Below are 23400 nucleotides of genomic sequence, written 5' to 3'. Positions count from 1 at the left end.
AAATTCTTGGTGTCACAAGGAATTAAGGGCTATGGGGAGAATGCGGGTAAGTGGAGTTGAAATGCCCATCAGCCATGATTGAATGACGGAGTGGACTCGATGGGCCGAATGGCCTTACTTCCGCTCAAAAAAAAGAACTGGGGCTATTTTCCCTGGAGAATCGGAGGCTGAGGGGTGGCCTTATTGAGGTTTATAAAATCACGAGGGGCATGGATAGGATAAATAGACGAAGTCTTTTCTCTGGGGTGGGGGTAACCAGAGGGAATAGGTTTAACGTGAGAGGAGCAAGATATAAAAGAGACCTATGGGGCAACGTTTTCACGCAGAGGGTGGTGCGTGCATGCAACCAACTGCCAGAGGAAACGGTGGAGGCTGGTACAATTACAGCATTTAAAAGGCATCTGGATGGGTACATGAATAGGAAGGGTTTAGAGGGATATGGGCCAAATGTTGGCAAATGGGACTAGATTAGGTTAGGATATCTGGTCGGCATGGGCGTGTTGGACTGAAGGGTCTGTTTCCAATCTGTACATCTCCTTGACTCTATGACTGTTCCATCCATGGACTCCATTTACACTTCCCATTGCCGTGGAAAGGGCCAAAATCAAAGACCCCTCCCACCCCAGTAATGCTCTCTTCCAACTTCCTCAGTCAGGCAAAGATACAGGAGCGTGAACACTCGCACCAACAGGTTCAAGAACAGCTTATTCTCTTCTGTTATTAACCTGATGATTGAACTTCTTTAATTTCAAACAATGTTGACCTTGCTTCGTGCTCCTCCTGTGCAGCCGTAACCTTGTGTGCCTCACCTTATGATCTGTATGACTTTGTTTGCTATGATCTGCCTGTCCAGCTCGCAAAACTAAACTTTTCACTGTCCTTAGGCACACATGACTACAACAAATCAAATCTCTCTCAACTGAGACCTGGATTGCACTCAAATTCTTGGATGCCAAGAATGACTGTGATATTGAAACTCTCGAGTACAGGGGGTTACAGGGCTGCCTGGATCAGAGAAATCAGAGTGGTGTCAATTAACAATAGCCAATATAGAGAAAACAAACTGGGTGACCTCTTTCCATGCGCCACATTTCACTTAATCCAATACATGATGAGGAGGTGGACTGGAGTGGACAAAATTTAAATCCCACAACACCCAGGTTATAGTCCAACAGATTTATTTGGAAATACAAGCTTTCAGAGCTGTTGTCAGGTAGCTAGTGGGCAGGATCATAGGACACAGACTTTATACCAAAAGATCATACTGTCAAACAATTGATGTGATATATCGAACAATCTCGATTTAGGTTTAGCAATCTCGGTTTGTTCAATAAATCACATCAGCTGTATGACACTGATCTTCTGCAATAAATTGTGTGTCCTATGATCTTGCTCCACTAGCTACTTGATGAAGGAGCAGCGCTCCGAAAGCTAGTACTGCGCTTCCAAATAAACCTGTTGGACGATAACCTGGTGTTGTGCGATTTTTAACATAAACCAGTACAGATTATGAAGTAAGCAACCAAAAAGGAAAGTTAATGCTGCTTTCAAGGATACTCAAAAGAAGTGCTTCACAATAATTGGGATTTCCCAAACAATTCAATCTAATGGAGGTTGCAAAATATGGCAAAAAATAATCCATGCATGCATTGCCTCTAGCCAATGGGTGACTGAAACCATTGTGCAAACTGTGCATGATGCGTATGTAACAGTAGCGTATCAATGTGAGGACATTGCACTGGGCTGTGAACCAGACACTGGATTTTAATTAACATTAATAAAGGAACTTACCCTTTCCTCACCCCCTGCCCTTTAGGCACAGGTTTTTCACAGTAATCAATAAAGTTATAATTTATGACATTGATAATAGAGTTTGCAGTGAGCCATGACTCTTCCATACACTGGCAAGCAGGCAGTGGAGTCCGGAGTCTGGAGCTAATCAGCAGGCTTACCCGTGGCTCCTGGGGCTCATCCATCTGCCTGATCAGGAGAGAGTCACACTGTAAGCTGAAAAGAGCAGGAGAGGACACTCTCTTGCTGTTTCAGGCCTGGAAGCACTTTCTGTCTGTATTCACTTAAAGCTTTGTGACGGTCTGCAAATTGCTCAAAACAGGACAGTGCAAAGATCATCCCCGTAAAATACACAGTGAATGATAAAGACACAAGGCAGCTCAGAGACAGAGACCATGAACAAGCATTGTCACAGAAATATATCAAGGGTGAAGACTTACTGAGTCAAGTCATTTCCAGCAGCAAAGAATCTGGGCTGTGGAAAACAGCCATGCATAAAACAGGCCATAGCAGTCCGACCAGGGAATAACTCATCAACATGCATTTCTAAATTCGGGACCCATGTGACTGGTCTTTAGCAACTATCCACTCTGAGCAGTTCCTGCTTACAAAGTGGCATCCAGCGCAGAGCTGAACCTCTGGCTGTTATTCAGGAGAGAGAGTGCTACTATATGCTTACAGCATGAGACACACATGACCACTGGTCACTCCCAGAGATTAAAAGCGAGGTTTTAGTGCAACAGAAGAGACATTTCAGTCTAGTTCTACTGGCTGGATTTGGATCTGAAAGTTCTTGAAATGCTGGATTTGTCACAATGGAATTTACCATTGAATGGTCTTCAGTTCTCAAACAAATTAAGGGTCTCAAAACCCAATGTCTTCACTTTAAAGGACCACACACTGAAATATAAATGTTACTTCCTGCCTTTATAAATTAGGGCGTGCATTAATTTGATCAATTTCAGTCAGTGCAAGTGGCTCACATTTCCACCCCAGCCACGCTAAACACTCTGAACAACAACAATTTGTATTTATAGCGTTTTCGATGTAACTGAACTTCCCAAAGTACTACACGAGAACGGTCTAAAATACCATTTAAGGCAGAGATACACAGGTGAGGCCAATGGGCAAACACTGGGTCAACGAGATCGGTTTTAAAAAAGAGTTTAAAGGTGGGATTAAAGGTAGGGAGGTTTTTGGAGGGGATTCCAGGATTGAGGGCATGGATGTTAATGTTGCAGCAATTAAAAATAGGGAAGCTGAAGAAACCAGAATTCGATAGGCACAGAGAAATCTCTGAAGATTTTGTGGCTGAAGGAGATTACAAAGTCGACAAACAGGAGGCTGTAAGAACACAGCAAGTCAGGGAGCATCAGGAGGTGAAGTCAACATTCCAGGTATAACCCTTTTTCAGGACTGAAGGGTTATACCCAAAATGTTGACTTCTCCACCTCCTGATGTTGCCTGCCTTACTGTGTTCTTCCAGCCTCCTGCTTGTCGATTCCAGCATCTGCAGTTTTTTTGTCTCTGAAAGAAATTACAAAGACGGAGACAGGGTGAGGTGATTAAAAAAAAGACACAATAGTTTAACCAGACCACAGGACTGCTCTTTCATTATAGAGACACGACTGCTGGTGGTTTAACCTGAGGGTCACCACACTTCAGGCAAGGTCAGAGGTTAAAACGGAGAGTCCTGCATGGTATCTTCAGCTGGCACAGGAATTGAACCCACGCAATCGGGGATTACGTACATTGCAAACCAGCCATCAAGCCAACTGAGCTAACTAACCAATAGATGGATTTAAAAACAAGAAGAATTTTAAAAGCAAGATCTTGCTGCATCAGGTGCCAATGAAGGTCTGTCAAAAGGCACAGAAGAGAATGGTAAACAGGACTAAGGCCAGAGCTTTGGATGACCTCCAGTTTACAGAGGATAGCATGTGGAAGAACAGCAGGAATGCATTGGAATAATCAAGAGGTAGCAAACAGCTGGTTGAGACAGGAGTGGTGTTGTGCAATGTTGCAAAGCTGGAAGTCAGGGTTTTCATGAATACATGACCAGAACTTCACCGTGGCATCTAACATGACACTAATGTTACACACAGACTGGTTTAGTTACAAGTGGTTGTCAGAGAGAGAGATGGAATAGGTGACAATGGAAATCAGGAGTTCGAGTCAGCTGGGTACCTGCCCAGAGAGCGCGACAGCATCCCAATGTCTGTGATTTTAACATGTTCTATGGAGCAGACAGTAAAGAAACTTACTCAAAAACAAACAAAATCCTCCTTTACATCTATACATCTATATGTTAACAGGACCAGCCTGCAGTTTAACTCAGGCCTCAGCAGAGAAACCAACAGCTAATTCATTGGATAAACCACAGAAGGTGATGAAAGAGGGAGCTTTTTTTTCCTTCTTCCCTTTACAGGATCAGGAGGAGCAGGAACCAAATAGAAATGTCTTTATGCAGGAAGTGGTCTGAATGTGGAACTCCGAATGGATGTAATATCTGCCACTGTCTGAGGTCAGCCTGAAACTCTCACTTGTGATCATAAAAGGATCACTCGACCCAAAACGTTAACTCTGCTTTCTCTCCACAGATGCAACCAGACCTGCGGAGTTTTCCCAGCAATTTCTGTTTTTGTTTCGGATTTACAGCATCCTCATATCTTTGGTTTTTCTGAAACCCACAGTCAGCTTGTTGGGGAATGACTTTGACCTTCTCTAAAAGTGAAACCTTAGATGTGGAACGCAGTGACTTGAAAGTGATTTTAATTAAACCTTTCCTGTGCAGACTTGAGTGAAAGGAATCAATTAAATGAAAACATTAATGCGGGGTATCCAAACTCTCAAGGTGCCATCTACTTTTTTGATCAAGCTTTCAAACATTTGTTTGAATATCTCCAGAATTGTCCATTGTCAAATTATTTTATCACATTCCTGTCAAGTGTTTTGCGAATTCTTACTACGTTAAAGACACTTATAAAAGTAGGTTGTAAAATTAGATTTCCTACAGTGTGGAAACAGGCCCTTCGGCCCAACAAGTCCACACCAACCCTCCGAAGAGCAACCTACCCAGACCCATTCCCCTACATTTACCCCTGACTAATGCACCTAACACTACAGGCAATTTAGCATGGCCAATTCACCTAACCTGCACATCTCTGTGGGAGGAAACCGGAGCAAACTCCACACAGACAGCTGCCCGAGGCGGGAATTGAACCAGGGTCCCTGACGCTGTGAGGCAGCAGTGCTAACCACTGAGCCACCATGCCGCCTCTTGTTCACTGCTGTAACACTGTTTTATTGGTTTTAACAAAGAAGGCATTCCCAAAAATCATCCAGTTCAAAATCAATTGGCATTTCTCAAATATGGAGCTAGCCTTTCCTGTAGTGCATTTTGTAAATGGTATACACTGCTGCCATTGGCTGTCACTGGTACAAGGAGTGAATGCTGAAGGTGGTGTAAAGAGTGCCACTCTGTCCTGAATGATGCTCATCTTCTTCAGTATTGGATCTGTATTCATCCAGGAAAATGAAGAATATCTTGCAGATGGTGGACAGGCTTTGCAGAGTCAGGTGTTGAGTTACCCCATTGCAAACTCCCTGCCCTGCTCTTGTCGCTACAGTGTTTATACAGCTGACCCGTTCAGTTTCTGGACAATAGGAGCCCTCCAGGGATTGCCAGTGATGGTAGTGCCAATGACTGTCAAACCTCTAGTTGAAGATAGTTATTGCATGGCATTTGTGTGGCAAGAATATTACATAACCACAGCCTGAACAAACACCTGCTTCTTTCATTGGTAGTAACCTCAGTTGACTAGATGTTAAAAACAAACTCTCCCGTAAACATCATTATAAACACTGCAACATTCCTTCCCAGTGGTGCTGATCTGATGTAAAACATTCTCAACAAAAAGCAGAGAACCAAAATGACTTCCTTTTTGTGAGAATAAGAGAAATAGAAATTTTAAATCTTACAGAATAACTCCTAATGTGGAAAACACTGAAGCATCGATGACTATGACACAGCAGCTTGTTGTATGAGGTCATATTTGCACAGACCTCCCTCACACTAAACCATTGAATGTATGAATAACAACCACTGAAAACACTTACAACGCACTGTAAAATGATGTGGAGGTGGACAAAGTCAAAAATCACATGACACCAGGTTATAGTCCAACAGGTTTATTTGAAATCATAAGTTTTTGCAGCAACGCACTTCACCTGACAAAGAATCTTTTGACGCTGCAAAGTGAGGGGTTGTATAACTTCACAATACCCAGTGACACACATAAAATGTCACTGTTTATTAACAAATGCAGTTCTGGTCTCAATCACACTGACTTCTGTTGTGGTCTCAGCCATTGTGGACAAACACACCGCCTCATACCTTCAATGAATGAGATTTACTGAACAAAAGTGGCCTTGGCCTTTCTCAAACAGACTGCAACGAATCACACTCACTCTTTGGTAATACTGGTCTTCTGGCAGGGATATCCAACCATAGTGGTCAGCTGACTGAAATACTGCTCCAAGGCCATGATTCCAGTGTTCACATTGCTGACTGTATTCAGTGGCTAAAGACTCCAAACCAGTATCGTCCCACAGTGTTCACTTCTAGCTTCACACCTTGGGAATCTGTTCAATTAAAACCTGCCTTGACCAGGTAACAGAATTTCATTCATCCTGATCAGTGTCATAGAATCACAGTCATACAGTCCAACCAGTTCATGCCGACCAGAATCCCAAATTACACCAGTCCCACCTGCCTACCCTTGGCCCATATCCCCCCATATCCCTTATTCATGTACTTATTCAAATGTCTTTTCAATGTTGTAACTGTATCCACATCCATCACTTCCTCTGGGAAGTCATTCCACTGACTGTGTAAAAAAAGTTGCCCTCATGGCTTTTGTTAAATCTTTCTCCTCTCATCTTAAAAATAATCCCCCTAGTCTTGAAATCTCCAACCGTGGGCAAAAGACTCCTGCCATTCACCTTAACTATGCCCCTCATGATTTTATAACCCTTTAAAAGGTCACTCCTCAACCTTCTACGCTCCAGTGAAAATAGTCCCAGTCGATCCAGCCTCTCCTTATAACTTCAATCCTCCATTCCTGGCAACATCCTGGTAAAGCACTACTTAACAAAATCCTTCCTATGACAGGGTGACCAGAACTGGATACCAGAAGAGGCCTCACCAATATCCTATACAACCTCAACATAACGTCATAACTCCTTTACTCAAAGGTCTGAGCAATGAAGGCAAGTATGCCAAACACCTTCTTAACCACCTTGTTTCTCTACATTCACTAATGATATAAAACCCTGCAACTAAATGTTGTTTGAAATAGTGTCTTCAACCTAATATTTCAAGGACCATGCTCTCCTCTGTCCCTTGAGAATTCAATACTTTCAATGGGAAAGAACAAAAAGGAAAGTCTTGCATTTATATAGTACCTTTCATGCCCGCTTGACACCTCAAAGCACTCTAGTTAATGAAATACTTTTTGAAATGTAGTCTCTGGTGTTCTACAGGAAACATGGCGAACAATTTTCAAGCAACTAACTGTAATATGAAAACATCTATTTTCATTATTTTAATTGAATCAGTATTGGACAGGATACTGAGGATATCTTCCATGTTTTACATCAAAATGAGACCTTTTAAACCATCTGAAAGAGAGGGAGTCTCAATTTAATCCTCATCCAAAATTGCCACCTATGACAGTGTAGCCCTCCCTTAAAACTGTATTAGTCTTGATTGGTAAGCTCAATTTTATTTGTTATTAGTCTTTCATGGAATGCGAGTATTGCTGTCAAATGCAGCATTTTGATGCCCATTTCTAATTGCCCTCAAGTCACCATTGATTTGAGATCTGCAGTCACACAGGTATAGAGGACAGATTTCCTTCCCTAATAGATATTAGTGAACCAGTCTTTTTTTTTTCCTGATAGTTTATAATTACTTCATGCCAGCATTACTGAAACAAATTTTCAACTGGAGACTTTTTGCTAATTAATTGAATGCATTTAATTATTTGAATTTTAACTCCACTGACTGCTGTGAGTGGATTTGAATGCCTATCCCCAGAGACAAAGTTAAAAATCATACAACACCAGCTTATAGTCCAATAAGTTTATTTGGAGGGCTGCTCCTTCATGCGATGACTGTGGAGCACGGCAAAAGACACAGAATTTATAGCAAAAGATTACCGTGTCATGCAATTGAAATGATATATTGAACAACAATCTAGGTATGTTCAATATATCATTTCAGTTGCATGACACTGTAATCTTTTGCGATAAATTCCATCTTATGGTCATGCTCCACAGTTACCTGATGAAGGAACAGCGCTCCGAAAGCTAGTGCTTCCAAATAAACCTGTTGGACTATAACCTGGTGTGAGATTTTTAATTTTGTTCACCCCAGTCCAACACTGGCCCATCCAAATCATATCCCCAGGTAATTAGCCTGAGTGGAGTAGTAATCCACTGACATTACCACTGCAGCAGCATCTCCCTGAGTGAGATTCAAACTCATAACCCTCTGATTCAGAGGCAAGGTGCTAGGTACCAACCCATCTGACAGAAGGTATAAAACAATGCTCATCCCTGTTTACATGGACACCAGCCTCTATTGCTCACAAACCTACACTGCCTGAATACTGCTGAGAGAGTCACAATACAAAGTTTCATCATTACCAAACCTGCCAGTTCTGCCTGTAGGAGGGCAAAGATTCTCCACTTTGCCCCCATCTGTTTGCACAAGCTGCAAAATATTGTCATCCCTTTGGGCTCACTCATCACACACTAAGCTGGAGGATTCTCAGCTGCATGCTACAATGCACTTTGAGTCAGGCACACATCATGTGTCACTTCCTCCTTGTGGCCAACAGTTCCCTTCGCGATAATTCATGCACATCTTTGTCATTCAATTGGAAAGCTGGTGAGATCACTACATGGCCAACTCCTTCTGATTTGTTCCGCTCACTGTTAGCTTTGTTTGAAGAACTCACTGCAGTCAACCCTCCCTCAGTTCTTGACTCGACCAAGCAACTTGCCGGAGTGGAGAAAAGGCAGCAAATTATCAGGTCATTCCTGATCCGAGATGTGGTCAGCCAGGATGCTTCTCAACCCACAGCAGAGGGAAGGGGGTCCTCAAACATTTATCTGCATGATGTCTTTGTGAAGGCAACAAACATCCTTGTAGAGAATTACAATCCATGTCCCAGTGAATCACTGAATCACCTCCACTATCTCCAACGATGATTTGCATGTTGTCTATGGCAATACGCCAGAGGTGACTGTTATGCAAATGAATGGAATAGGAGGAGAAATAAATCATTCAGCCCCCGTCGAACCTGCTCCATCATTCAATAACATCACGGCTGATCTATTTTTGTTTCAGATTCCACATTCCCATATATCTCCGTTGTCTTTGATTCCCTTGCCAGGAGAAAATCCAACCACCTCCATTACATATCGTACAAACAGTCAAACACCCAGCCTCCCCCACCTTCTGATGTAGAGACTCCCAAAGTTACACAACTGCCTGGGAGAAAACAAAAACTCTCCCCATCTCTGTCCTGAGAGGGCACCTCCTAACTTCAAAACAGTGACCCCTCGTTCGGTACTCACCAAATGGGGGAGAAATCCTGTAACTATAATAGTCTGCATGTGGGAAAGAATAATCCAAACCTGCTGCAATAACAACTGTTTCACCTATTTGCAAAGAAACAAGGATGTGGATTTTCAGTAAAGGACCAGGTTGGGTTAGGATATCTGGTCGGTATGGACAAGTTGGACCGAAGGGTCTGTTTCCGTGCTGTTCATCTCTACGACTCTATGACCCATGTACCAATGGGAGGCCTCTCCACAATTTGCCAACAGTCTTCAGTCAACCTGATTACAGACACCATTAAGTTGTGCTCCATGCCGAGATTGGTTTCACACTTGGATATACTATATTTTGAGTACAAGATCACAGATAGGGGAGGAGTTTGGGTGAGGAGAATGTTGTCTTACCTTGAAGTAGAGGGCTCTTTCTGCCCATCCTGATAGAACTCGGAGAGTTGAGGTGCTCCATTGACAAGAGAAGGTTTATGGAATAAATGGTCTGATGAGTCGCTGTTTTCCTCCAGACTGCTGCCTGATAGGTCACTGATGTCTATTCGACGCTGCAATGCCCTATTACCAGAGCCGGTTTCCGTGGTCCCATGCTCCAGGAACTGGCTGCTCTCCTTGATTCGCTGCTGAATCATCGGGGTGAGCGGCATTTCAAAGCTGAAGCCACATTCGCTCTCGTCCGTGGAGGAGATCATGTCCAATGAGTCCAGGCTGTTGTACGAGGTACCTTTCAGATGTTGGCACTCCATAATGTGTTCAAACTGTGAGCTGAAAATATCAGTCACCTCACTGGGCAAAGTCCACGTACAATCAAACTCTGGCTTGTTGGTGACCGTCAACATCAGTAAACTAAGGAAAGAACAATCAGAAATAGTTAGGAAAGTGCAAAAAATCCAGTACATTTTATGCACAAGTCTGAATATTCCCTTCTGTAGTAGTGGCAGAAATGTCACCACAATCTCACCTGTTAATTTCTCCCCAGCAACATTCATTAGACTAGATTAGATTAGATTCCCTACAGTGTGGAAGCAGGCCCTTCGGCCCAACAAGTCCACATCAACCCTCTGAAGGGTAACCCTCCCAGACCCATTTCCCTCTGATTAATGCACCTAACACTATGGGCAATTTAGCATGGCCAATTCACCGAATCTGCACATTATTTTTGGAACTTTGCTCCTATTTTGTTCAACTAAAATTGCAACTGCAAACCCCTCTTTCATCGATCCAAAACCTTTATGTCAAGTTCCTGCAGTGCTCTTGGAACCGCTATTCCAATTTCTGGGGGAAAGTACACAATTGGGTATTGTTTCAGATTAAGTAGTCGCTCACTTAAGATAGAGTTGAGAAATTGGCTTTCTCAAGGAAAAGACTACGAATGTCTGGATTCTCCAGAAAGTTGTGAAGCCTGAATCATTGAATATTGCCAAGCCAGAGGTAGCCAGATTCTTAAAATACAGGAGAGTCAAAGCTAATGGGATCAGGCAGGAAAAGGGATGTTCAGATCAAGACCAGACCAACCCATGGTTCTACTAAAAGGCAGAGCAGGCACAATGGCATTTAAACACCTTCTCATGCTTTGATGTCCTGTGCTGTTCCATAAAAGGTTCTTTATTGTACCTTGAGAAAGTTTATTCTCTTCTCCAAAGAAAACTTCATAATTTTCTTTCTTGATTGCAAGTTCTCATTCCACACACAGACCCTCCCAGACCTGTATACAGTCAGCCCAGGATGAATGGTTAAACTAAACCATCAATTGGTCAACTCATTCAGGCCTACCCAGGCCAACTGGTCAGCCCCCTCTGCCAATGGGTATGCATTGAAGGGGCCAGGGCTAACAAAGTGTAAAATCGATCAGTCATTTTTCATTTCCCTATTGTCCTTGCCTGGGTTGCCATGACTACTCAGGAGGTATGGTTAGGATGAGGAGCTCACTGAGGAATCACAGCCCCCAACTTAAGTAGCAGCACTCACTGACACCTCTTTCCTGCCTGTATTTGCCTGAAATTGCCAATTTAACTGGGGTATTGCTAATGTGCTGGGAATGCATCAGTTCACAGATTGAAAGATATTCCTGACATATGAATACAGGAGGGAGCCACTTATAGCTAAATCTGGCCTAATCTCACTCAACAGCCACAAAGGTATAGAATAGAATCCTGCACTGTGGAATCAGACCATTCAGCCTATCGAGTCCACACCAACTCATTCCCCCTCCCCAGAGTATCCCATCCAAACCCACACCTTACCCTATCCCTGTAACCCTGTATTTCCCATGGTTAACCCCACGCTATGAACTATTTAGCATGGCCAATCTACCTTATGTGCAAGGTCTACATCTTTAGACTGTGGGAGGAAACCGGAGCACCCGGAGGAAACCCGCACAGACACGTGGAGAATGTGCAAATTCCACACAGTCACCCAAGGCCTGAATCAGGTTTCCTGATGCTGTGAGGCAGCAGTGATAATCGCTGAGCCACTGTGCTGTCCGTGTACTCTTCAGTAGTGTCTTTTACTCTTCATCAGAGTGTAGACAATTGATGCTTTATCCCATCCCGCGTCCAGATGCAGATTGAGAGTAAGTTTCATACAATGGCTACCAGTGCTGATGAAATTAGGGATACCCCTAACTCGGAATGCTCATGCACACACTGGCTCAGTAGACCATTGAGAGAGGGTTTTCTGTTGGTAGACCAGCCCTGCCCCCTACCTTGTCCATGTGGCTTACTGATTTCACCTGCATCACCAAGAATAGGGGCACTCAAAACTGCAGGAAATTATTATTCTATTGCAGACTATGAGATGGCCCAATCCCTTAGAAAACTAGTTGTAAATGTTTGAGGATTTCATGAAGTCCAACTGACAACATATGATTTATGGACTTTAATACAAAATGTGGAGGTCAGTAAACATTTCACTTTAATTGTAAATTAAAGAGACCTGCATTTTGTAATATACTGTAATTATTTGTGTAATGAAATGCTGATGATTGTGTCACCCCATCACTAATTTATATCTTCATTGTAATCATTGTCTATAACTATGTGATGAATAGTGTTTACTGTTTCATTTATAACATCACAAGTTGGCACTAGTTGCATTGATGATTTTCTAGTAAACCAGCTATCTCTCTCATTTGATCAGATTAAAACATACTAAATTCAGGGGCAGGAAAAGGTTTGCTGCTCCATAAAGCTGCCTCACGCTCACAATGATTGCAGCATTATGATTAAATACAAACTGCATCACCCACAGCCACACCGTCCTGGGAGAGGAGATCCCATTGCTCGACAGTCTGAGTCAATAGTTCGGTGCCAGCTTTCAATATTTCTAACAGAGTGAGTGCCATTTTTCTTTGTTAGATTCTGAATCTCAAACACATCCAACTCCATTAATGACATAACAGGGCTCCACAAGCCACATCATATATTTATTGCCGTACCAGAGTCATAGAGTCGTACAGCATGGAAACAGACCCTTAGGTCCAACTCGTCCATGCCGATCAAATATTCTACATTAATCTAGTCCCATGTGCCAGCATTTGGCCCATATCCCTCTCAACCTTTCATATCCATATCCCCATCCTGATGCCTTTTCAATGTTGTAGCCTTCCCCAGAGCCTCCACCACCATCTCTGGTAGCTTTTCCCATACACTCACCACCCTCTACCTGAAAATGGTGTCCCTTAGGTGGCTTTTATATGGTTCCCTTCTCACCTTAGATCTAATCCCTGTAGTTTTGGACTCCCCTAACCTGGGGAAAAGACCTTGGCTATTCACCTTATCCACGCCCCTCATGATTCTGCAAGGTCACCTCTCAGCCTCATACACTCCAGGGAAATTAGCCCCAGCCAATTCAGCCTCTCCCTATAGCTCAAAACCTCCAACCCCTGACAACATCTTTGTAAATTCTGGATTAGTGGTGCTGGAAGAGCACAGCAGTTCAGGGAGCATCCAAGGAGCTTCGAAATCGACGTTTCAGGCAAAAGCCCTTCATCAGGAGCCTGGGCCACGCTCCAGGCTCACTGCCTTTATTCCTGATGAAGGGCTTTTGCCCGAAACGTCGATTTCGAAGCTCCTTGGATGCTGCCTGAACTGCTGTGCTCTTCCAGCACCACTAATCCAGAATCTGGTTTCCAGCATCTGCAGTCATTGTTTTTACCTTTTTAACATCTTTGTAAATCTTTTCTGAACGCTTTCAAGTTTAACAACATCTTGCCTATTGCAGGGAACAGAATTGAATAAAGAATTCCAAAAGTGGCCTAACCAAAGTCCTATACAGCTGCAACATGGCATCCCAACTCCTAGACTTGCACCTTCCCTGCTAACTTTGCAAAAACTATTTTCATCCTTTTGCCAGTTCACCAAAAACAATTGGAGTGAAGAAATCAGAGACACTTGGCAGACTTCACATGATCACCAGAAATCATGAGGCTTTCTTTGTTCCCAGAATAAAATAAATTTTGTTAATTCTGCAGACAGTCATTCCATCTTGGAAACAATAGCATTGTAAGGCTTGAACAAATTAAATTGGACATTTTCTTAAAACTCATTGTTGTGGATGAGTGGGAATACATTGACATATTTTACATGGATTTCCAGAAGGCATTTGATAAGGTTATTATGCAAAGATTATTATGCAAATTACAAGCACATGGTGTAGGGGATAACATATTTGCATGGGTAGAACATGGCAAAGAACAGAGACCATATACAAATGGAATCTTGTTCGTCTGGGAAGGATGCAATGAATGGATTACTGCAGGGATTTGTGCTGGATCCTCAGTGTTTTACAATTTATATTAATAATTAAATGAGGTTAGTAAAAACATGGGAGTTACATTTGCAGATGATGGAAAGATAGGGAGGAAATGAAGAGGATATAACAGATGGAAATGGCTATAGTTAGTTTGAAGAGGATATAACAGATGGAAATGGCTATAGTTAGTTTGAGTCAGTGGGCCAAAACATGTGAGCTGAAGTATAATATGGGAAAATGTAAAATTGTTCACTTTGGCAGGAAAAATAAAGTCCTACCTAATAAGAATTCAACTGCTGAATTCCAATTTGTAGAGGAATCTGGCTGTTCTAATATAGCAGTCACTAAAACTAATATGTAGCTACATCAAGGAATTATGAAGTCTAATGCACTACTATTGTTTAATGTGTGAGGAACTGTATATGAAAGTAAAGATGTTATGTTTCAGTTACACATTGCACTGGTAGCACCACAACCCGAATATTGTGTGAAGCTTGCTTTTATTTAAGGAAGGATGTAAACTCATTGGAGGTGGTTCAGAGGATTGATACTTTGGTGCGTGTAGGTTATCTTTGGAGAAAGGTTAGACGGGCTGCACTTGCTTCCATTGGAGTTCAGAAGAGCGCAAAGTGACTTCATTGTAGTATGTAAGATCCTGAATGGTCTTGACAAGGTAGATGTGAAAATAATGTTCCACCTGTCAGAGTTCGGGGGCATTGTTTTAAAATTAGCAGTCATCCTTTTAGGACAGATATGAGTAGAAGGCACTTCTCACAGAGATTATATAACATTGGAATTCTCTGCCCCAGAGGTTGGTGGAGAAAAGGTCATTGAATACACTGAAGGCAGAAGTGAACCAACTTTTGCAATCCAAAATAATCAAAGGTTATTGGGGATAGGTGGGAACGTACAATTCAATTCAGCCTTGATCTTATTGAATGGTGAGGAATCTCAAAGGGTCAAATGGCTACTTCAGCTTATGATTTGTAAGTTTGTATCTGGCGAGGACATCAGACGTACTTGGGATCAATTCAGATACAACATGGGAAAAGATGCATTTGAAGGCATCATGAACTTTCGGACAAAAGCACTTATCGATCAGAAGTTGAATTCAACGTAGGCTACCACTGTTCCACCGCAACAGCAATGACGCTGAAGATGATCTTTAAAATGTTACATGAGATTGTTCAGCAAATCTCTCAGACAATCAATGCTAGTGGATAAATCAAGGCTTAGAAAAGACTTACATTAAGAAATATCAATATGCCTGGGTCTTCCATCACAGCAGCTTGCTACAGTTGCATTCAGTACTTAGCCTCAGTTCAATTGTAAAGCTTAACTGAAGATATATTTCATGAACATTTTTACCAAGGTGGAGTGATTCACATATACACGAACATGCATATACAGGAAGCAGAAGTGGGCCATTCAGCCCTTAAAGCCTCCTTGACCTTCCAATAAGATCCTGATGGATCTATTTGTGTGTCAACTTCTACAACTGCATCCACCCCCGATAACCTTCGATTCCCTCACCTGTCAACAACCGCCTTAAAGATATTCAATGACCCCAACTCACCTTCTCAGGCTGAGAGTTCCAAAGTTACACAACCCTCAGAGACAAGTTATTCCCCTCAGCTTTGACATAAAATGGTGACCCCTAATTTTAAAAGTGTCACCTAATTCTGGACTGAAACATAAGGGGAAACATCCTTCCCACGTCTTCCTTGTCAAAACCATTCAAAACCATACAAAGTTCAATCAAAACACTCTTTCCTCTCCTGAACTGTGATGAAAACAAACCCAATCTGTCCAATCCTTCCTCATAAGACAACCCACTTATTCCCAGGTCTCACTCACACTGACAATGTTCCTTACTCAATTGAACTCAACAGTTAGTAAGGGTGAGACTAGAGGAGCATACATTATGGGAAATAAAAGGCAGTGGAATGTAATTGAAAAGACCAAGTTGCTCTAAGGGACAAAATGGAAGAACCTGCCAGAATTCTCAACTTCCTGTTCTAGAATGGGAACACACGTGATCCAGCAGATGTAACTTGAGGAAGTGGAAGGGACCTCTCCCAATATCCTCATCAATATCTGTTGTTAAGCCAAAAGCGATTGGGTTAACCAGTATTTTATGTTAGGGCTATTTGTGGGATCTTGCTCTGCATGCAATGGCTGCCACATTTGCCTACAAGAGCAGTACCTTGGTGGTGAGCAGTTTCAGGACATCCTGAATGCACTTTACAAAAGCAAGTTCCTTCTTTTGTCCTATTTAAGTTAGATATTTGAGTACTTTTAAAAGAACCAACAACATTTACTTATGTTAAATATGTGATAAAACTTCAACTTCTTTTACCTTGCCCGAGATTCATAATTTTTAAACATTGGAAGATCTTTCTTTTAGGATTTATGCAATTGTTTTTTTCCTAATAGCCCAATCAGACTGAAGATTGGTCACTATGGCAACAGCCTGAATAACAAGAAGTTAGGTTTTTGGTTATGGACAGTATCATATAGTGTTTCTGTTTAATCCTCAATAACTCAATTACATAGAGTGAACAGTAGCAGCAAATGGCTGTTTCAGAGGGATTTCCCATCCCCTAAGCCTTCTTCCCATTCACTCTGGAACACGAACAGAGGCAACCACTCATTCTCCTTGCGAACTTGGAACAGTGACCACCAAGGAGAGAAACTTAAACAGAAAACGGTATAAAGTGGCAGAATATATTTACAATCCACTAAATGTATTATGGTGATTAATTTAAAACAATTTTCCGGAACTACAGAACCACTATTCAAAATCTCCATAACACTTTCAGGAACCAGCTCTCGAATCACTATATCATCCGATAACTAGTACCTGATCTGACATTTCATCCATTAACAAGTGCTTCAATTCTCATGACATGTACTAGCAGTGCCCAATAACAATTGGGCGGCACGGTGGCACAGTGGTTAGCACTGCTGCCTCGCAGCGCCAGAGACCCGGGTTCAATTCCCGCCTCAGGCGACTGACTGTGTGGAGTTTGCACATTCTCCCCGTGTCGGCGTGGGTTTCCTCCGGGAGCTCCGGTTTCCTCCCACAGTCCAAAGATGTGCAGGTTAGGTGAATTGGCCATGTTAAATTGTCCGTAATGTTAGGTAAGGGGTAAATATAGGGTATGAGTGGTTTGCGCTTCGGCGGGTCGGTGTGGACTTGTTGGGCCGAAGGGCCTGTTTCCACACTGTAAAGTAATCTAATCTAATCTAATCTAATCAATGCCATGCACCAGCTTCTATTCAAATCACTGTATCATCTACAAACTAGCAATTTAATTTACACAACTTCCAAACCACTTGAATTGCAACAGTATCCACTAATGTGCACCAAATTTCCTAGTAATTCATGTTAACTACAAACTGAATTGCCCCAAGATTCACTATTTAGTACCCAAGTGAACAGTCACCCATTAACCAGCACTTGAAAATAACACCCACCACCAACAAATTAGTGCTGGAAAATGGAAGCCATCCACCAATCCAATTATATAATCTATTAATTAGCTCTAGATCCATACTGTGTGCTGGCCAGAGCCTGATCCACATCAACCACTAACTAGCTCCTCATTCACAACACAAACCAACTGTTATTTAATTCACACCATCCACCAACTATTCGGTGATATAAAGTGGACTAGTTCTCAACTGTTTGGATTTTCAAACAGGAATCAAAAGACTGCCCCTTTTGGATGGACTGTAAGCCACCTCAGAACATTTCTCTTACAGAAAGATAACTAGTTCTGGTTGCTTCCAATTACTATTCCAAACAGTGCATCAAGTCAGGCACAGTGTAGATCACAAATAGCTAATAATGCATCTGGCTGATTTTCCAGGTCATGGGATCACTAATACGGAGGTGTTGAGTAAAAGAATGAAGGGAGGAGAATGCTGGAAATATGGAGATATCTTGGCAGTGAATATTACAAGGGCAATGTACCTGGGCCTCTTTTGGCTACTGATGCTTGAGAAGGAACTAAAGATCCAAAACATTAATACTTTGCTTGATGTCAATAAAACCAAAGTCTAATTCATTAATCTATCCTTCTCTCTTATCTGCTGCCACTCTCAGTGAGTCTTAGTGGAACCTTTGTCTTAGATTCTGATGGGTTGTTGGTTCAGGTCACACCGCACAGATTGAAGTACATTGAGGGAGTTGTTGTGGTGCAGTAGTATAGTATCACTACCTCTGGCCCAGGTTCAAGACCCACCTGCTCCAGGGCTGTGTCTTAACATGTCTGAATAGATTGATTAACAAAAGTTATAGTCCAGTGAAATACTGAAGATGGATAGACAGGGTGGTTAAGAACACATTGAGCATGCTTGCCTTCATTGCTCAGACCACTGAGTATAGGAGCTGCGATGTCATACTGAGGTTGTATAGGATGTTGGTGAGGCCACTCTTAGAGTACTGTGTACAGTTCTGGTCACCCTGATAAAGGAAGGATATTATTAAATTGGAGAGGGTTCAGAAAAGATTTACCAGGTTGTTGCCAGGAATGGAGGGTTTGACAGGCTGAGATTTCTTTCACTGAAGCGTAGGGAGTTGAGGGTGACGTTATAGAGGTTTAGAAAATCATGAGGGACATGGATAAGATGAACAGCAAAGGTCTTTTTCCAAGGGCAGGGAATTCAAAACTAGGGGGCATATGTTTAAGGGGAGAGAAGAAAGATTTAAAAGGGACCTGAGGGGGAACCTTTTCACACAGAGGGTGGTTCATGTGTGGTCTGAACTTCCAGAGGAAGTGGCAGATGCAGGTACAGTTATAACATTTAAAAGACATTTGGACAGGTACATGAATAGGAAACGTTTAGAGTGATACGGGCCAAATGCAGACAAGTTGAACTAAATTACTTCGGGAAATTTGATTGGCATGGACAAGTTGGACCAAAGGGTCTGTTCGGTGCTGTATGGCAGTATGTGTTCCATTCATTTTCAATTGGTTCATCAGATCTAAGCATCAGTGTCATGGCCAACATTTACTGCCAATTGCTGTGCTCTTAGGAACGTGACAGGGAGTCACCTCGTTAAATGCAGTCAAGTGCCTTGACAGGCCTTCAGAGGGCAGCTCAGAGTGCCCAACACTGTTGTGAACCCAGCGTCACATTTGGGCCATATCAGATACACTGGAGTTCTCTCCCTCGATAACCACATGGGTTTTCAGTGGCACATTTTAATGACTGGCTTGCAGTCACCATGACTGACACTGGCTTTTCCTTTCAGATGTTTTTTTTTAATGTGGCAGAACTTACATTCACCATGCTGTGGTGAGATTTGAATCCACAATTTAGGATTACTAATCTGGATCACTCATCTAGTAATATACCCACAGTGCTTCTGAATTGCCTTGTCAATGTGGCCAGGTTTTGGATAAGAAATTAAACCAACCATTTGAATACACATGATCTCAAGGTGTTATTTTGAAAAATAGCAAGAGTTTAAGCAAAGATTTATCCCTAAGCCAGCATTATTAACACGCAAACTAGAAATGCCTCCTGGTTCTTACCTCAATGCTTTGACTCACAAGCTCACTTAATTTCTTCAGTATAATGACCTCAAGTGGTCCACTTCCAAGCATATTTATTCCATTTGATTATATAGTGAAAAGTAGCTCACATGTTAATGCAATTAGTCACCACTTTCATGGCCTACGTACATTTTCACTAAAATTAACGATGGGATTATATATATCTCATATATTGAAACAGCTCTGCAGGCTAGTTTCTTCTTACAACAGAAAAATGGAACAGCTTCAGAGCAGGCAGGAGAAGGCAATCAGTTTACAGGAACTTGACTCAATAAAGACCAGCAGCTGATTTGTTTGTTTTAGTTCAATACATTTAACTAATTGCTATGAACTCCATTCAATGAATAAAGAATAAGGTTTGTAAACCTGATTACTTGATTCAACATATTTCAGAACATAAAAATAGTAGACCATTCTCCCCCAATCTTGCTAAAAGACTGATTGTGATGCAAACTCCACTTTCCCAGTTGGTCCTAGTAATTTCAGATGAAAAATCTATCTAACTCAGCCTTGAGTGCATTCATCAACCTTGCTTTATAGAGTCAGAGTTATAGAATCATACAGCACAGAAACAGACCCTTCGGTCCAACCAGTCCCTGCTGACCATAACCCTAAACTGCCTGAGTTTAACCCATATCCCTCGAAACAGTTCTTTTTTAATTATAGAATCCCAACGGTGTGGAAAGACCCTTTGGCCCAACAAGTCCACACCGACTCTCTGAAGAGTAACTCACCCAGATCCATTCCCCTACCCTGTATTTACCCCGGACTAATGCACCTAACCTACACATCCCTGAACACTACGGATAATTTGGCACAGTCAAGTCATCTAATGCACATCTTTGGATTTCTCATTCATGTACTTGTCCAAATGACTTTTAAACATTGTAACTGCACCTCCACTACTTAAGAGTCACAGAGATGTACAGCAAGGAAACAGGCCCTTCAGTCCAACTCTTCCATGCCGACCAGATATCCTAACCTAATCTAGTCCCACTTGTCAGCACTCGACCGATATCCCTCCAAACCCTTCCTATTCCTGACCTGCTGTGCTTTTCAGCACCACTCTGATCTAAACTCTGGTTTCCAGCATCTGCAGTCCTCACTTTTGCCTTCCTATTCATATACCCATCCAGATGGCTTTTAAATGTTGCAATTGTACCAGCCTCCACCACTTCCTCTGGCAGCTCATTCCATACATGTACCACCCTTTGCATGAAAACGTTGCCCCTTAGATCTCTTGTATATCTTTCCCCTCTCAACCTAAACCTATGCCCTCTAGTTCTGGACTCCCTAACCCCAGGGAAAAGACTTTGCCTATTTATCCTATCCATGCCCCTCATGATTTTATAAACGTTTATAATGTCACCCCTCAGCCTCCAACACGTCAGAGAAAACAGCCCTAGCCTAGTCAACCTCTCCCTATAGCTCAAATCCTCCAACCCTGGCAACTTCGTTGTAAATCTTTGCTGAACCCTTTCAAATTTCACAACATCCTTCCGATAGGAAGGAGACCAGAATTGCACGCAATATTCCAAAAGTGGCCTAACCAATGTCCTGTACAGCCGCAACATGACTTCCCAACTCCTGTACTCAATACTCTAACCAATAAAGGTCAGCATACCAAAAGCCTTCTTCACTATCCTTTCTATCTGTGATTCTTCCCCAGAAAATTCATTCCATTCTTTGTGTAAAAAGATTTCCCCTCATGCCTTTTGTTAAACCTTTCTTCTCTTACCTTAAAACTATGCCCCCATTCTTGAAACCCCCACTCTAGGGAAAAGACACCTGCCATTCCACCTTATTTATGCCTCTCATGATTTTATAAACCTCTATAAGGTCACCCCTCAACCTCCTATGTTCCAGTGAAAAACATCGCAGTCTATTCAGCCTCTCCTTATAACTCAAACCCTTTAGGGAAAAAAAAATTTCCAACTGACTCTCGAGCAGAGGAGATTTCTCTTCGTCTCTGCCTTCAATTGGAGGCCTCCTTAGTTTGAAACTCTGTTCCCCCAAGTTCGAGATATCCCCAACAAGGGCAAACCTCTTCTCAGTATCTACCCTAGCAAGCCCCACTTAAAAACTGAAAGCACTGTGGACTGTCTAAATCAGAGACAAAAATAGAAATTGCTGGAAAACCTCAGCGGGTCTGGCAGTATCTGTGGAGAGAAATCAGAGTTAACCCCAGTACTGAGAAAGGATCACTCGACCCAAAACATTACCTCTGATTTCTCTCCAGAGATGCTGCCAGACCTGCTGAGCTTTTCCAGCAGTTTGGTTTTGCTGCGCTGAATCTTATATGTTTCTAGCAGATCCCAATCTCCTCAACCTATATTACATCATAAGATAAAATCTCACGATCAAAATCATCCCAGTGAACTTTCTAGGGTGGGTATTGTAGATTCTCTCCCCTCCCCCCATCCCCACGTAATGTTAATAGGAATCTTGCCACACATATAAACAGATTTTGCCTGCAGGGTGCACTGGGGAGAGGAAAGCTACAGTGTGGTGCTGGTGAAGGGCTTTTGCCCGAAACATCGATTCTCCTGCTCATCGGATGCTGCCTGACCTGCTGTGCTTTTTCTGCGCCACACTCTCGACTCTGATCTCCACCATCTGCAGTCCTCACTTTCTCCTGGAGTAAAGCTACAATCAAGCTCACCCTCACTTGTGCTAAGTTCCTAAGCACCTTTAACACAGTATCATTTGTGTTATTTGATTTGATTTAATCCAATGTACAAGAAAATTTAGTGACTGGTTTCACTTATTCAGCAGTTGGGTCTCCCTGGACATCTCTCATGGAGGGAAACAGTGACTCGATTCAGGAGTCTATTAAAATCGTAGATGCTTTACCTTTTGCTTGTCTGTTTCTGTTATGTGTCTCCGTACTTCCTTTGCCTCTACTTTTAATTCTCCCTTGGGTTAATTTGACTTCACTTTTCTTACTTTTGTTTATTTTTGCCTCGTACTTTTGCCTGTGCTGTGCAGAATTGCTCAATTTACAACACAGTGCCTTTGGCCCATTGTCACAGGTGAGGGTTGTTTCTGGGAAACTGGGAGGCTACATTCTTTCACTGTTCTCAGACTCTTTTCCAGAGTTCCATAGATTCGGGATCAGTTCCTGCGGATTGGAGGGTGGGTAATGTTATACCACTTTTTAAGAAAGATGAGAGAGAGAAAGCAGGAAATTATAGACCAGTTAGTCTGACCTCAGTGGTGGGAAAGATGCTGGAGTCTATTATAAAGGATGAAATTACGACACATCTGGATAGTAGTAATAGGATGGAACAGAGTCAGCATGGATTTATGAAGGTGAAATCATGCTTGACTAATCTTCTGGAATTTTTTGAGGATATAACTCTGAAGATGGACAAGGGAGATCCAGTAGATGTAGTGTACTTGGACTTTCAGAAAGCTTTTGATAAAGTCCCACATAGGAGGTTAGTGAGCAAAATTAGGGCGCATGGTATTGGGGGCAAGGTACTAACTTGGATTGAAAGTTGGTTGGCTGATAGGAAACAAAGAGTAGTGATAAACGGCTTCATTTCGGAATGGCAGGCAGTGACCAGTGGGGTACCGCAGGGATCAGTGCTGAGACCGCAGCTTTTTACAATATATGTTAATGATATAGAAGATGGTATTAGCAATAACA

General features: G+C 42.3%; 1 protein-coding gene across 3 annotated transcripts in view; it reads right to left on the bottom strand.

Moving 5' to 3' along the window:
- LOC122539453 (PH and SEC7 domain-containing protein 3-like) overlaps positions 1-23400 on the bottom strand; it is a 421315-nt gene that overhangs the window by 206435 nt on the left and 191480 nt on the right. For all 3 annotated transcript variants that reach the window (XM_043674302.1, XM_043674303.1, XM_043674304.1), the window contains exon 4: positions 9826-10275. In XM_043674302.1, coding sequence (XP_043530237.1) covers positions 9826-10275 — 450 coding nt within the window. The remainder of the gene's footprint in view (positions 1-9825; positions 10276-23400) is intronic.

Source organism: Chiloscyllium plagiosum, chromosome 32 (genome assembly GCF_004010195.1).
Source record: "Chiloscyllium plagiosum isolate BGI_BamShark_2017 chromosome 32, ASM401019v2, whole genome shotgun sequence".
Classification (NCBI taxonomy): Eukaryota; Metazoa; Chordata; class Chondrichthyes; order Orectolobiformes; family Hemiscylliidae; genus Chiloscyllium; species Chiloscyllium plagiosum.
The sequence above is the reverse complement of the archived record's forward strand: the minus strand, read 5'-3'. Positions and strand labels throughout refer to the sequence as shown.